Source organism: Rhinatrema bivittatum, chromosome 5, assembly GCF_901001135.1.
Source record: "Rhinatrema bivittatum chromosome 5, aRhiBiv1.1, whole genome shotgun sequence".
Lineage (NCBI taxonomy): Eukaryota > Metazoa > Chordata > Amphibia > Gymnophiona > Rhinatrematidae > Rhinatrema > Rhinatrema bivittatum.
The window spans coordinates 336,739,032-336,755,652 of record NC_042619.1 but is presented as its reverse complement, the minus strand read 5'-3'; the positions used below and the strand labels follow the sequence as shown (position 1 = coordinate 336,755,652).

At 46.3% G+C, this 16,621-nt stretch overlaps 1 protein-coding gene across 2 annotated transcripts in view; it reads left to right on the top strand.

Moving 5' to 3' along the window:
• Positions 1 to 16,621, top strand: part of STARD7 (StAR related lipid transfer domain containing 7) — a 141,926-nt gene that overhangs the window by 70,321 nt on the left and 54,984 nt on the right. For both annotated transcript variants that reach the window (XM_029604454.1, XM_029604455.1), the window contains exon 7: positions 11,117 to 11,201. In XM_029604454.1, the coding sequence (XP_029460314.1) occupies positions 11,117 to 11,201 (85 nt within the window). The remainder of the gene's footprint in view (positions 1 to 11,116; positions 11,202 to 16,621) is intronic.

Below are 16,621 nucleotides of genomic sequence, written 5' to 3'. Positions count from 1 at the left end.
CAGTAGTAAAGCCCATTTTGAAAAAAGCCAATTTGGATCCAGAAGTTCTTGCAAATTATAGACCAATTTCTATTCTGCCTTTCTTGGCTATATTAATTGAAAAAGTGGTCAATCGGCAGCTTATGGATCATTTAGAAGAACATCAGCTGCTTTTTCCATCGCAGTATGGCTTTCGGAAATCTCACAATACCGAGACCTTGTTAATTTCATTAATTGATACTATTCAGAGAGACTTTGATCAAAATACTTCTTATCTACTTATTTTGTTGGATGTATCGGCAGCATTTGACACGGTCAGTCATGAAGCACTTATTTTAAGATTAAGTGAAATTGGGCTTCAAGAAAAAACTCTTGACTGGTTTAGATCTTTTCTTACCAATAGATTGTATGTAGTTAAATTGGGAACAGCAGAATCTGATGTAGTTGACTTACATACCGGAGTCCCTCAGGGTTCATCCCTTTCGCCAACATTGTTTAATGTTTATATGGCGCCATTATGTCGATTCTTAGCGGGTATGGGACTGGTACATTATCTGTTTGCAGATGATATTCAGATATTGTTGCCTATAAAAGATTCCTTGGCAGCTACACTGAAATTATGGGAGGTGTACTATAAATCAATAAAACAACTTCTCAATCATATGTCATTGGCATTAAATAACTCCAAAACTGAAATACTGTTTGTCAGTAATAAAATAACAGAGAAAACAGAGATCGATATTTCAAACTGTCTTCCTACATATAAGATCCAACAGGATGTTAGAGACCTAGGATGTATTCTTGACTCAGAGCTCAGTATGAAAACTTCAGTGAGGACCATCATAAAAGATGGTTTTTACAAATTACGAGTGCTGAGGAGATTAAAACCATTACTGCATTCAAATGATTTTCGAATTGTGGTTCAGGCATTAATTTTGCCCAAATTAGATTATTGTAATGCATTATGGCTAGGTGTGCCATTATCAACTATTCGCCCGCTGCAACTGTTGCAGAATGCTGCGGCGCGACTTCTAACTGATACTAAGAAATTTGATCATGTTTCTCCAGTATTGATGGGTTTGCATTGGCTGCCGGTTCAGGCCCGTATACAATATAAATGCTTAACTTTAATTCACAAGGCCATTTATGGCAGGAATTCTGAATGGCTAAATGCCTCATTGCGCATTCATGCTCCAGTACGGAACTTGAGATCCCTCGGGCAGGCCTTGTTGACTATTCCATCACCCAAACTGGCTCATTTGAGCTCAGTGAGGGAAAGATCTTTGTCTTTAGCAGGCCCAAAGATGTGGAATTCTTTGCCTGTTGAGATTCGGCTAGAGGAGAATATTAGCAGCTTCAGGAAGCAAATTAAAACCTGGTTATTTGAACAGGCTTATGGGAATTAATGGACCGTCCCTATTACATCTTTATAGATTGAGGAGATACAAGAAGGGTTAACCAGGATTAATAGTGAGAAGACTAGATGGGTGAGGATGGGAAGGAGGGTTAATAGGGAGAAGAGTAAATAGGTAGGAGGATGGGATGGAGGGTAAATGGTACGAGGGTAGGGGAAGAAGGGGTGGGGTTCTATTGTATGGCTGTATTTAAAGTGGTGTTTAAAAATGTTTTAGTTTTAATTTTATGTGATGTAAAATGTGTATGGATTGTTTTATACGTATTTGAGTGTTGCTACTGCAACTCAATTTATTGTAAACCGCCTTGAAATGAATTTGAAAGTCGGTATATAAAGTGAAATAAATAAATAAATAAATAGAGTGCAACCAGGTAATCTTGATTGCACTGGATTAGCCACACTGTCCACGGTATGTGGCTCTCCTGCGTCTGCAGAGGGTCCAATTCCTAGTGTCGTTCAGGGTCATGGGGGCAGTTGTCTCAGGGGCCTGTGTTTATGGAAGACACAATTCCATTTTGTCCTATGACCTGGCTCAAGTGGCGAACAATCCACAGGAAGGGATATTCTTCCTCTGATTTTTGACTTTATTGAAGTTGAGGAAATGGTCCACTTCGTTGGCTTACCGCTGCATGTGGCAGGTGTTTGAGACTTTTTGTGAGACCAGATCGGAGATCTCCCTGGCAAGCCACTGTTCCTGTAGTCTGTTGTTTCTCCAGAAGGGCTCAGCTTGAACTTCTTGAAAGTGCAGGTAGCGGCTATTTCATATTACCAAGGACAATTGGGAGGTGCCCCTATAAAGGCTACCCTGGATGTGTCATTGTTTCTGAGTGGAGTCAAGAGGTTGCCACCTCCTTTTTGACCCATTGTCCCACCTTGGGACCTTAATTTAGTCTTGAGGGCTCCGGCAGGGGCTTCTTTTGAACCTTTATGGCAGGCTTTTTGAAGGAGCTGGCCTTGAAGACTGCTTTCCTGGTGGCTATTTGTTCCACAATTTGAGTTTCAGAATTTCAAATCTTGTTTGTTGGGATCCGTCCCTGGTGATTTTGGCAGATGTGGTTTTCTGTATGGTTCCATCTTTATCCCAGGACAAGCAGGATGCTAGTCCTCACATATGGGTGACGTCACTGACGGAGCCCTATTGCGGGAAAACTTTCTGTCAAAGTTTCTAGAAACTTTTGACTGACCCTGTGAGGCCACTGAGCATGCCCAGCATGCCATGATATTCTCTGCCACAGGGGTCTCTCTCTAGTCTTCGTTTTTCCGCGCTACTGTAAACATTGCGGATCAGGAGCCTTGTGAGTTTTCCTCACAATATATTTGACTGAAAAGTCATCGAATTCTCAAAACGTTTTCTCCCATAAGGTATCTCTCTGTTTTCCACCGGCCGGTGAGTAAACTTAGTCTCGTTTTTACTTTTAGTAAAAACTTTTTTTCCATTTTCATCGACGGCTGTCGACAGAAAATGGCTTCTGGTTTTAAAAAATGTCCGGTTTGCAATAAAACAATGTCTGACAGATCCACACCTTGAGTGTGTTATCTGTTTAGGAGACAAACACGATGTTTCATCCTGCCCTCAATGTGCAGAGATGACTCCTAAAGGAAGAAAACTTTGACAGGAGAAGATGGAACATCTTTCACCTTCAGCTCCTTCCTTCTCCTTCAACATCAATAAAGTCGTCTCCGGTGGGTGTTACAAAGCAAGTTTTATTGAAAACACGTCGCCTGGAAGGATCGGGTGATCATCCATTGCTGTTGATGGCATCGATAAGGTCAGTCATCGAGCATCAAACAAAACATCGCCACCAGCATTGACTCCAGCGACGCCCCTCTCCCCGGGGGAACCGACCGCTAAACGGCAAAAATCTCAGGAAACCCTGCTACCTTCGGCGCCGGGGCCTATACCAGCATCGATCGAACCTCCACAGGGCTCTGCGCACGTCATATCGAAGCCTATACCGCCACCGCGTACAGTCGCTTTGACTACACCGGCTGTATCGCAGGAATTGTCCGATTTTATCAGACAAGCGGTGCTCCAGGCCCTGAAAGAACACACACCTATTCCGGCGACTTCGCCGATGCCGGTACCTTTACCGATGCCGGTAATTCCACTAATGCCGACGACCCCGTCGATGCCGATACCGACTATTCCATCACTGCCGTCACATACAACGGTTCCAGTTAAGGTGATTCCGGCAAGACCACCGAAGATACAGACGCCATCGTTGATTCCACTGCCGTCACCATCGATGTCACCTACTCCCGGGGACCCGGGACATCCAGAACTGGCACTCTACCAACTTCTACTGAAGAGATTAGATGAGGTGGGTCGGTGCTCTCCCTCCCAAACCTGGGAAAGAACACCTGGAGGATTCACCCTTGGAAGATCCACAACCAGGTCCTTCAGGAATTCCTAGACCGCCTAGAACTTCCATAATCTCTCCACCTGGTCAGGATCCATATGATACGTGGAGTGATACACACTCAGATACCTCTTCAGAAGGTTTCGTGTCTGATCCTTCCCCACCTGATCCAAGGAAGAAATCTCTACCAGAAGATTTCTCTTTCACAACCTTTATCCAGGAAATAGCTGACACCATTCCATTCACCTTAGTAACAGAGCAGGACATAAGGCAACAGACATTGAAGGTTCTTCAATTCGTAGACCCTCCAAAACAAGTGGTAGCTATACCAATCCATGAGGTGCTTTTGCAATTACAACAGCGGATTTGGGAACATCCATGCTCAGTGCCAGCTGTTAACAAAAGAATGGACACTACATATTTGGTGCAGTCTGCTCCTGGCTACCAAAAATCACAGCTTCCTCACCAGTCAGTTGTGGTAGAGTCTGCCCAAAAGAAGTCCAAGAGGATTAGACCACATTCCTCAAATCCCCAGGGAAAGATCACGATTTCTGGATTCCCTGGGGCGGAAAGTCTATCGAGGGGCCATGTTGAATTCCAGGATATCTTCATATCAATTGTACATGACCCAGTACCAAAGGGATTTGTAGAAATAAATGCAGGACTTTATTCCATCACTTCTATCACAACATCAGGAAGCAGCCCAAATGATCATTCATAAAGGGCTAGAAGCAGGCAAACATGAGGTCCGTGCGGCCTATGATGGTTTCAAGACGGCTTCCAGAGTGGCTGCAACGGGTATCAGTGCCAGACGTTGGGCATGGCTTAAAGCCTCAGGCCTGAAGTCCAAGATAAGTTAGTAGATCTCCCATGTCTTGGTGACAGTCTGTTCGGATCTGAGGTACAGGATGCAGTTGCTCAGTTAAAAGAGCATACAGAGACCCTGAGACAACTATCATTGATCCCGCAAGATTCACCTTCACAGCCACCTCGTAGGCCTCAAAGGAAGGATTCTAGAAGACCCTTCCTATAGACAGAGGCGAGATTACCCCCCTACATCTAGAAGCAGGTCTTCTAGACCACAACAAAGGACTCAGCCCAGACAGCCTAGACCATCCAGGCCTCAACCTCCATCACAGACTGGTCTGGCTGCTGGCTTTTGAGGCCATTTCCAGGGAACACAGCCATCTCTCCAATCCTCATCCAGAGCTTCCGGTAGGAGGTTGAGTATCCTCCTTTCACACTCATTGGGTCCAAATAACAGACCAATGGGTACTTGTAATCATATCTTGAGGTTACCAACTCAATTTCCTCTCAATTTCAACAGATTCTCCTCCAAGACCTCTCTTTCTCAGCGAAAATCACATACTACAATTGCAAATAGAATTATCCACCCTTCTGAAAGCCAGGGCTGTGGAGCCAGTGCCCCGGACTCGGCAGGGCAGAGGATTTTATTCCCGTTATTTCCTCATTCCAAAGAAAACTGGAGGACTATGTCCCATCCTAGATCTCAGAAATCTCAACAAGTTTCTGAAAAAAGAAAAGTTCAGGATGGTATGTCTAGGTACCATGCTTCCACTTCTTCAAACAGGAGATTGGCTTTGTTCTCTGGATCTACAAGACGCTTACGCTCACGTTCCAATATTCCCTCCTCATTGCAAGTATCTGTGCTTCATGGTGGGTCATCAACATTTCCAGTACAGAGTACTACCATTTGGACTAGCCTCAGCTCCCAGAGTGTTCACGAAATGTCTGGTAGTAATAGCAGCACACTTGCACAAAGAAAGTGTCCATGTCTTTCCCTACTTTGACTTCTGATGAGCCAGTCGTCTATCTCAACAAGTAGCTCTGACTTCTCCCAGTCGAACAATTACTCTACTTCACTCCATGGGCTTTCTCATCAATTATCAAAAGTCCCATCTTACTCCATCTCACCTGCTTCAATTCATCGGAGCAGAATTGAACACCATCCTCTCAAAGGCCTTTCTACCCGAGGATCGAGCAGAAACACTTTCCCTACTGGCAAATTCGATTCACTCAAAGAAACAAGCAACAGCTCATCAGTTTCTAACCTTACTAGGCCACATGGCCTCCACAGTTCATGTTACTCCTATGGCAAGGCTCGCCATGAGAGTAACCCAATGGACATTACGATCACAATGGATCCAAGCCATTCAACCACTGTCCTCTCCAATTCAAGTAACCCACCAACTACGTTTATCTCTACTTTGGTGGGCGAACAAGGACAATTTGCGCAAGGGCCTTCCCTTCCAACAACCAGTCCCACAGATAACTTTAACTACAGATGCATCCACCTTGGGTTGGGGGAGCTCACATAAACAATCTCCAAACCCAAGGTACTTGGACAAAACTCGAAGCAACATTTCAAATCAATTTCCTGGAACTTCAAGCTATACGTTATGCGCTGCATGCGTTAAAAGACTGCCTTTCACACAAGACTGTTCTGATCCAAACGGACAACACAGTAGCCATGTGGTACATCAACAAACAGGGAGGTATGGGCTTGTATCTCCTTTGTCAAGAAGCTGCACAGATTTGGAACTGGGCCCTAACACACTCAATGTTTCTCCGAGCCACTTATCTGGCAGGCATTCACAACGTAGTGGCAGATCGACTCAGTCGTCAGTTCCAACCACACGAGTGATCCCTGGATCCCTTAGTAGCGACCAGGATTTTTCAACATTGGGGCAACCAACAATAGACCTCTTTGCGTCTCATCTGAATCACAAAGTGGACAGATTCTGTTTTCTACGCAAACAGAAAAACCAGCCAGCCAAGGACGCCTTTGCTCGCCCTTGGAACTCGGGCCTTCTATACGCGTATCCTCCGATACCGCTCATAACCAAAACTTTAGTGAAGCTACAACAGGACAAGGGGTCCATGATACTCATAGCCCCGTATTGGCCTCTACAAGTATGGTTTCCCACACTTCTAGACCTCTCGATCAGAGAACCAATTCGCCTGGGAGTACATCCCACTCTCATAACTCAGGATCAGGGCAGGTTGCACCTGACAGCATGGATGTTGAAAGCTTGATTTTACAACCATTCAATCTTTCAACCAATGTATCTCAAGTGCGTATAGCTTCACGTAAACCTTCAACACGAAAGAACTATTCTTCGAAATGGAAAAGGTTTACTTTATGGTGCAGGCAAAAGAGTATTGATCCCTTCTCCTGCCCCACAACTTCTCTATTAGACTACTTATGCCATCTTTCAGACTCTGGTCTCCAGACTTCATCTGTAAGAGTACATTTAAGTGCAATCTCAGCTTACCATAACAAGATGGGAGATACACCAATATCCATACAACCGCTTGTCAGAAGGTTTATGAGAGGTTTAACTCAACTTAAACCACCAATTCGGCCACCAGTCACAGAATGGGACCTGAATCTGGTCTTAACAAGACTCATGCGTTCTCCTTTCGAACCCATGAATTCCTGTGATCTTAAATTTCTCACATAGCCATTACATCAGCTAGAAGGGTTAGTGAGCTGCAAGCACTAGTCACGTACTCACCCTACACAAAATTCCTACATGACAGAGTGGTTCTCCGGACACATCCAAAATTCCTTCCCAAAGTAGTTATGGAATTCTACTTGAACCAATCCATAGTTTTAACCACATTCTTTCCAAGGCCCCATTCTCACCAAGGAGAACGGGCTTTGCATACCTTGGACTGTAAGCGTGCACTGGCATTCTACTTAGACCGCACTGCAGTCCACAGGACATCCACTCAGCTCTTTGTATCTTATGATCCAAACAAACCAGGTAAAGCAGTAGGTAAACATACTCTATCCAACTGGTTAGCAGATTGCATACAGTTTTGCTATGAAAAAGCAGGCCTTCCTCTCCAAGGGCGAGTAAAGGCACATTCAGTAAGGGCAATGTCAACCTCAGTAGCACACTATCGTTCAGTGCCCATCCTTGACATATGTAAAGCAGCAACATGGAGTTCTCTTCACACCTTTGCCGCTCATTATTGTTTAGACAAAGAGGGAAGACAAGATTCATCCTATGGACAATCTGTCTTAAAGAACTTGTTTCCAGTATAATCCCAACTCCTTCTACATCCAACCTGCTGTGATCTTTGGCTGCCTCATTTTCAACAACAATACTTCACTGTTGCTTCACTACCAAATGACTCAGCTTTTAGCTTGCTATTCACCCTTATGTGAGGACTAGCATCCTTCTTGTCCTGGGATAAAGCAAAATTGCTTACCTTCGGGCCGATACAGTATCCCGGCGCGCGCACCGGCCACTCGCTGGTGTGCGCGGTTCAGTATTTAAATTAGGTCCGGCGGTAGATCCGGGTAAAAGGCGCTAGGGACACTAGTGCGTCCCTAGCGCCTCCTTTTTGACAGGAGCGGCGGCTGTCAGTGGGTTTGACAGCCGACGCTCAATTTTGCCAGCGTTGGTTCTCGAGCACGCTGACAGCCATGGGCTCGGAAACCGGACGCCGGCAAAATTGAGCGTCCAGGTTTCGGCCTGACAGTCGCGGGCTGAATTCAAATTTATTTTATTTTATTTTTTTTTTACTCTTTGGGACCTCCAACTTAATATCACTATGATATTAAGTCGGAGGGTGCACAGAAAAGCCGTTTTTATTGCTTTTCTGTGCACTTTCCCGGTGCCAGGAGAAATTAGCGCCGACCTTTGGGTCGGCGCTACTTTCTGTATCCCACGCGCATACCTAATTGGGCCATCAACATGCATTTGCATGTTGAGGGCACTATTAGGTGCCACGGGTTGGACGCACGTTTTCCTCCCCTTACTGAATAAGGGGTAAGGGAAAACGCGCGTCCATTGCTAACAGTGCTCTCAGTCGGAGCGCACTGTACTGTATCGGCCTGCTTGTAATAGGTGTTATCCAGGGCAGCAGGATGTAGTCCTCACAAAACCCACCCGCCACCCCGCGGAGTTGGGTATGTTACCTTTTATAATTTTATTTTTGGCTAAAGCTTATTGCTATATACGAGACTAGAGAGAGACCCCTGTGGCAGAGAATATCATGGCATGCTGGGCATGCTCAGTGGCCTCACAGGGCCAGTCAAATGTTTCTAGAAACTTTGACAGAAAGTTTTCCCGCAATAGGGCTCCGTCAGTGACGTCACCCATATGTGAGGACTACATCCTGCTGTCCTGGGATAACACCTATTACAAGGTAAGCAATTTTGCTTTCTCTCGAACGTGAATTCTGTGTTTCATAGTAGTCCGATAGTATCTTATCTGGTGTTGTCCTGTGAGGATTGTGGAGTGGAATTTTGTTCTCTCAGGTGTTTGGCTGTGTGAAGGTTTATTCTTTGTTACTTGGAAGCTACTAATGTTTTCCACCAGTCTGAAAGGCTGTTCTGTTTTGGGGCTTCATGTAAAGGCAGGGGTCCTCCAAGGCTACCCTGGCTCACTTGGTAACACAGCCACTTGACTCTGCCTATCTGCTGAGGGGCAAGAAGCCTCCAGATGTGGTTCGAGCATATTCTGCTAGGGTGCTGCTGGCGGCTTGAGCAACAGTGCAGGCGTTTTCCCCGGCAGATATTTGCAGCTGTTTGGTCATTGTTGCACACCTTCATGTGGCAATACCAGTCGGATGTGTTAATGAGGGAGGACATGGCATATGGTGGCAGGGTTCTACAGGCATCCCTTGCTTCTACCTGCCCTCATAAGTAGAACTTTAGTACTTCCCACTTGTTATGGTGACGACTAGTTTAGCAGGACCTAATGTAAGGAGAAATTTTCTTACCTGCTAATTTGCTTTCCATTAGTCCTGCTACACCAGTCCAGGACCTGCCCAGGAAACGAGGCTGTCTCATTTCAGGAACTTTGCAGTTTGTCCTATTTTAGGTTATTGGTTGTTCTGGTATCTTTGTTTGCTTCCTTGCTTCCCTACAGCTGCAAAGAAAAACTTTAGATGATGTTCAGTTTAATATATTGGGGTCTGATCCAAAGCTTTGTCAGAAAGATTCTGGATTCCTGCTGCTTGGCACCACCCTTATGTAGTGGCTTTGATGTCACTGAGGGGAAAAAAGTGTTGTCTGCCTCCATCTGCTGGTAGGGGACTGGTGTAGCAGGATTAATGGAAAGGAAATTAGGTAAGAAAACTTGCCTTTTCTTCTCATGCCTTGGATTTAATGACATTTTTTGGATAGAATATCAGGCTACCCCTGCAACTCTGGTAGTGAATTTTGTTCTGGAGCTTGACATAAACGAGATTATGAGGCTACATTTTTAAACATAGAAAGGAGCTTTTTTGAATTTGAAGTTAGTCTGTCCTGATGTGGAGAAAGCCATGGAAAGGAGAATGAAGCAATTCCTACTAAGGCGTCCATGTAATACCCATTGATGCATTAGTAGGAAATTAAAAAAAAAAAAAATCTTTTTTTTTTTTTTTTTTTTTTTTTTTTTGCTATTAAAAACATTTTTACAATTAAAAAGAATTATTTTTTTTTTTTAAATTGTAAGTGCATTTTTAAATACCATAATGTTAAATGTTTTTTGATCCTTCACAATTTGCATTTTTTTCTAAGCAAGAATTATTTTCCCTCTGCTGTGTTAAAGTGCTGTGTGCTAGAGTATATATTCTTGTCTTTTTCTTCATTTCATTTTTTAAACAGTTTTTCTTTTTAGGTTTATATTTAAATCTTTTTATGGGGAAATACAGTTACAAATAGCTGTGTATCTAATAGTTTGTTACATGCTTATACATGCCAGCTGAATTCCTTTTAGTTTTAAATGAATGCACCCTCCCACCAAATATCTTTGTGGATTTTTGTGGCGAGTAGGGTGAACTGTTTATTTCTTGTAGAGAAGGTATTATTTACTCATGTTTTTCTTTAAATTATAATGCATTTATAAGTAAAATTAAAAAAGTTTTTTAAGATACAATCAATAAGTAAGAAGAGATGACAGACTGCTGTGTTCCCTCTAATTCATCAACTTGCTGTTGGACCATGCGTTTATTTTAGGCCTCTCCCTTGTTCTCTTGCATTGAGCACATTGGAATATATATATTTTTTTGTGTTGCATCCCAGAGTTCATTTACTTTCTCAGTCTATTGATGGCAGTGCATTATTGTAGCTGCGCTCTCTGTCCATGACAATTGGGACAGAAGCGCTGTGCATGTCAGAGTTCCAGTGCTATAGTGAGAGAGGGATTTTTGGCTTGAAAACATTGGGTCTGATAGGGGAAGGAGCAACCTGAAGAGCAGCATAAGGGGTACCTATCGGGGACATAAGTGATGAGGCTGGAGACTGCCCCAGGAGTCAGGTACTAGAATTGGACATTCCAAAGAAGTCTTTGTCCTGTCCATGCAGGAAATCTCTAAATGTTCTTCTTTTCATCCCCAGAATGGCTTTGATTATATGCTAACCTACAGCGACAATCCACAGACTGTATTTCCACGCTATTGTGTCAGCTGGATGGTGTCAAGTGGTGAGTGTGCCAGCATGACCTATCTGAGTACAAGAGAGAGAAATGGCACTGATCTTTTTGGCAAGGATTAGGAAAGAATGGGGAGGAGTAAAAGGAGCTGAAGAGGTGGTGATTTTGGGGACAATGATGAAGGGGATGGGAAAGAATGGAGAGAGCGGCACTGGTGTATTTTCTGGAAAAGGACGGAACGGTAAGGAAATGAAGGAATCTGCAGTGTGTTTAATTTTTTTATTTTGCTGTTTGATTTCTATAAAGACAATAAGAATTATACTAGTTCTATGTTCATCTGGAATGTATATTGGACACATCAACTCCATTGTTAATTTGTTTCCTAGCACGTAGCCAGATGGACTCAGGACTAGTGGGTTATATGTTCCTCTGCTAGCAGTTGGGAGATATAGTCAGGTTTCAAAGCTGATGTCACCCTAGATAAACCCCTGCAGTGACCTCAGCTCTTCAATATCTGTCTCCTAGCAGATGCGGACACTATCCCCACACTAGCACGGTGTTAGCGGGATTGCAGCACTAATCCAAAGAGATTTTTTTTTTACCTTCACTTTAAAGGAAGATTGAGCCCCGTTCTCCTGCGGTGATACCTAAAGGTCCCTCCCCCAGTTTAGAATTCCTGAGGTGATTTCTGAGATCCCTCAGAGGTGTGCCTTGGTCCGGTAGCCGGTTCCTGGCGTGGACGTAGCTGCTGAAGCAGCTGAAAGGCAGTGGGTGCAGAAGTCTAGCGCAGCGGTGAAGGCCAAAGCCCTCTCCCCCTGCAGCCGGAGACAGTCTCTGTACTCAGCCGGTAAGCGCTGAGACCAGGTAAGTAGAGAAGAACTCCTACGATCCAGAGACTTGGAAGGGCTTTGGTAAGTCTTTCCTCCAGTCTCCTTGCTCGGCACGCCGTACTGACTGTTCCCGATCTCCGTTCGGTCAAGGGAAGGTGGTTCTGAGCCGGTTGAGTGGCCCCTCCGACGGGCTAGGCCCCATTTCGGCTCGGTCGACTCTCCACTTGGCTATCCACGGCGGCGCCATCTTGCGCACGGTTTGGCCTTCTGTGTTCCTAATGTGCGCGTAAATACGTGCATAGCTGTGCGCATAACTTCGCGCACAACAGACTGCTTAGTCATACGCGCAACAAGTCTGTGCGAGCCCAATAGACAATAACAGACTAAACGCACAAACTACACAGGCTATGGCCCCGGCAGCAAAGAAGCTCAGACAACACTCCCTTTGCACTGCCTGCTATATTAGGGCTGCTCAGTCTGACCTGGAATCCTGCCTATGTCAGCACTGTGAGGAAGCCTAGGGAGGACTGGATTCCCAGAACTTTTCCAAGTCCTGTCCATCCTAGTCTGAGGACGGGTCAGCCATGACCTTGTCTGGGATGCTGTCAGACATGATCAATTCCGGGGCTGCGTCCTCCCCAGGAGAGGGAAGTTCAACGGCCCCTACCTCTGTTCCTTCAGGGCCAAATATGGACCCGACGGCCTTCTCTTGGTTGGAATTTTTCCAGGGCCTTCAAGCCTTTGTTCAGGCACAGTCAGCCCCGGTCCCTGCCCGGGTTTCCCCAACTAGGGGGGGGCCTCGCTCTCCCGGCCCTGCCTGCAGGCTGCGAGACATGCCACACCTCACCAAGAGTATCCCTGACAGCGACCCAGATACCACGGATGACGGGGATCCACTGCAGAATGGGGAAATCACTCCAGGCCTGGAACCATACCAGACCATGCTTCGTTTCTTCCACAGAGATGAATTACCGGCACTAGTGTCCCAGACCCTGAAAACTCTGGGAGCTCCAGGCATGGACCCTATGGCGAAGCTAAAGAAGAACCCCATCCTGGTGTATCTTCGTAAAGCCTCTTGCTATTTTCCAATGCTGGAAGCCATCCAGGAGCTGATTGACCTGGAATAGGACACTCCAGGCAAGCTTTAAAGGAGGTCGAGCCTTAGAGGCCTTGTATCCTCTGCACCCAGCGGTCAAGGAACGCCTGCGTTTCCCGAAAGTGGACGCCAAGATCTGTGCTGTCTCGAAGCGAACAACCATCCCTGTTGAGGGAGGGGCGGCTTTGAAGGATGCTCACGATAGGCGGTTAGAATCCATCCTTAAACAAGCCTTCAACGCGACAGCAATGACACTGCAAATCGCTTCCTGCTTTGCCCTGGTGGCTCGCTCCTGCTTGCTCCTCGAGAGAGAGGCAGATAGATCTGAGGCACACGCCAGAGAGGCGATTGAACCCGCTGCAGCCTTGCTGACAGATGCAAGCTCAGACCTAGTGTGTACCTTGGCCAGAGGAAGTAGTCTCAGTAGTGGCGGCCAGAAGACAGCTATGGTTGCGGAACTGGTCAGCGGACGCAACCTCTAAGGTGAACCACACAAAGATGCCCTTTAAGGGATCCCTCCTATTCAGAAGCGAGTTGGAGAAGCTAGTCAGTAAGTGGGTCGAATCTCCAGTTCCTTGACTACCAGAAGACAGGAAAAAGAGGTCGCAGCACCCCTCTCCCATGAGGGGTCGGGCCAGGGGCTCCCAGTGCTTCCGGCCCTACAGAAACCCGTCGTTCCAGTCACCTCGACCCTTGGGGAAGTATCAGTCCTTTCGAAACCGGCAACCCAAAAGAGGGACAGGCTCAGGCTGAACCCGAGCTTCTCAATGAAGTTGGGCTGACCCATCCACGAGAAGAGGAGATAGGGGGTCAGCTTTCCCTCTTCTACCAGCGGTGGGTCAAGATCACATCTGACAAATGGGTACTGGATATCATACAAGAGGGCTATGCTCTGGAATTTCGCAGCATCCCTCAGGACAGGTTCATGATATCACCTTGCCACTCCCAGCTCAAGAAACTGGCAGTAGAATCCACATTAATAAGGCGCCTCAGTCTGAGGGCTATAACTCCAGTACCTACATCCCAAGAAAATACGGGGTGTTATTCCATCTATTTTATCGTACTCAAGAAAGAGGGCTCATTCTGGCCCATTCTGGATCTCAAGAGCGTCAACCATCACCTGAGGGGTATTGCACTTCCACATGCAAGCTCTCTGCTCCTTCATAATGGCAGTGCAACCGGAAGAGTTCTTAACCTCCCCGGACCTCTCCGAAGCCTACCTTCATATTCCAGTCCAGCAAGACCACCAGCGTTTTCTACGCTTTGTGGTACTGGACCACCATTACCAGTTCCGGGCGTTAACCCTCGGTCTGGCAACTGCCCCCAGAACATTCTCCAAATTTATGGTGGTCTTGGCAGCAGCACTGAGGAAAGAAGGGATCCTGGTGCACCCCTAATTGGACGACTGGCTTATCCGGGCGAAGTCATTGGAAGAGAGCTTCCAGGTGACAAGCAGGGTCAGGTCCCTTCTACAGGAACTCGGTTGGGTCATGAACATGGTCAAGAGTAGCCTCAAGTCCTCACAATCCTTGGAGTACCTGGGGGCCCGGTTCGACACCAAGCAGAACAAGGTCTTCCTCCGTCCCCCGAGAAGGAGGAAACTGATGGACCGCCCGTTGATGATCACAATGCGCCCCAAGGTGTGGGACTATCTTCAGGTCCTTGGCCTCGTGGCATCAACACTGGAATTAGTACCATGGGCAAGGGCTCACATGCGGCCTCTCCAATGCTCCTTACAGTCACGCTGGAAACCACTGTCCCAAAACTACTCAATTCGCTTCCACCTACCAACGGAGGTATGCTCTCTGCTCCAGTGGTGGCTACAGGAAATCCACCTAAGCAAGGGTATAAGCCTATCCCTACCGAGCTGGATCGTCCTCATGACAGATGCGAGTCTCCAAGGTTGAGGAGCTCACTGTCAGGAGCTGACAGCCCAGGGACGGTGGACCAAGGAAGAGGTGAACTGGAACATGAACATAAACCGCCTGGAAGATTGAGCAGTCAGACTAGCATGCCTGCAGTTCAGCCACAGGCTCCAGTGGCAAATGATCCAAGTGATGTCGGAACCCGCAACAATGGTTTCCTACATCAACCACCAGGGAGGAACCAAGAACCATCAGGTGTCTCATGGAATGGGCGGAGTTAACCCTACAAGGGATCTCAGCCTTCCACATCGCAAAAAAAGACGGTCATAGCGGACTTCCTCAGCAGGGAAAGCCTGGACCCGGGGGAATGGACACTGTCGACCAAAGGCTTCCAGCTTCTAGTAAATCGCTGGGGCCTCCCGGCCATGGACCTACTGGCCACATCTCACAATGCGACTGTTCCCTGATTCTTCAGTCGCAGACAAGATCACTCTCAAGGAATCAACGCCCTCTTCCAGACCTGGCCAGAGGAGGACCTACTGTACGCCTCCTCCTCCCCCCCCCCCCCCCCCCCCCCCCATATGGCCTCTACTGGGCAAGATCATCCGCAAGATAGAACACCACAGAGGTTTAGTTCTCCTAGTGGTCCCGGATTGACCCAGATGCCCGGGGTACTCAGACATGCGAAGACTCCTTGAGAGTCTTCTGTGCCTCCCCCCACAAAGGGAATTTCTCCAGCAGGGCCCGATTCTTCACAAAGATCTGTCTCTATTCTCTTATGGTCTGGCCCTTGAGAGGGCTGCCTGAAGAAGCATGGTTACTCAGCGGCCGTAATCGCCACCTTTGCTCCACATGCAGAAGTTCTCATTCTTCCTAGCATATATATGGATCTGGAGAATATTTGAGGCCTAGTGCGAGGGCCACGGGCAGCCAAGATCCCCATGATTCTGGAATTTTTACAGGACGGCCTTAAGGTCCAGGTAGCAACCCTCTCCTGCTTCAGGGCCAAGGTGAATGGAAACCATCTGTCGGCACATCTGGACTTGGCCCGTTTACCAAAAGGGGTTAAACAACTCCAACCACCCTTAGAGGCCGGTCCCCCTATGGAACCTCAATCTAGTATTGGACTTCCTAGCAGAACCTTCCTTCAGACCAATGCACAGTCTGTCGCTATGCCTATTAACACTGCTGGAGAAAATTCCAGAAAGAGTCCTGTTGTAACTAGCTTGGGGGCTGCTGACTCATAGAGCCAGCAGGGGTCAGTCAGATCCTTTGTGGGCTGTGATCAGCTAGGAGACAGACTGTTCCAGTGTCCAGCTAAGGAATAACTGTTTATTAATTTATAATTATTTTAGAGGGCTTCTGTGAATAATATATTGCTGTTGGTGCTTTCATTATAATCTCTCTCTCTTTTAAGATATTTATTTATTTATTTATTTATTTAAAATTTTTATATACCGGCATTCATGTTGCAAACACATCATGCCGGTTTACATATAACAGGGGTGTACAGTAAACAATTCAATAACCTATTTGTGTAGAAGGAAGCAGTTACAAATAACAAGGTAATAGAACTGGGAGGAGAGAAGAAAAGAAAGAGAATAACATTAGGTATAGGTATTTACATTAGTAATAACATTTTTACATGTGGAAGTGGTAGAATCTGGCTGAATAGAATTA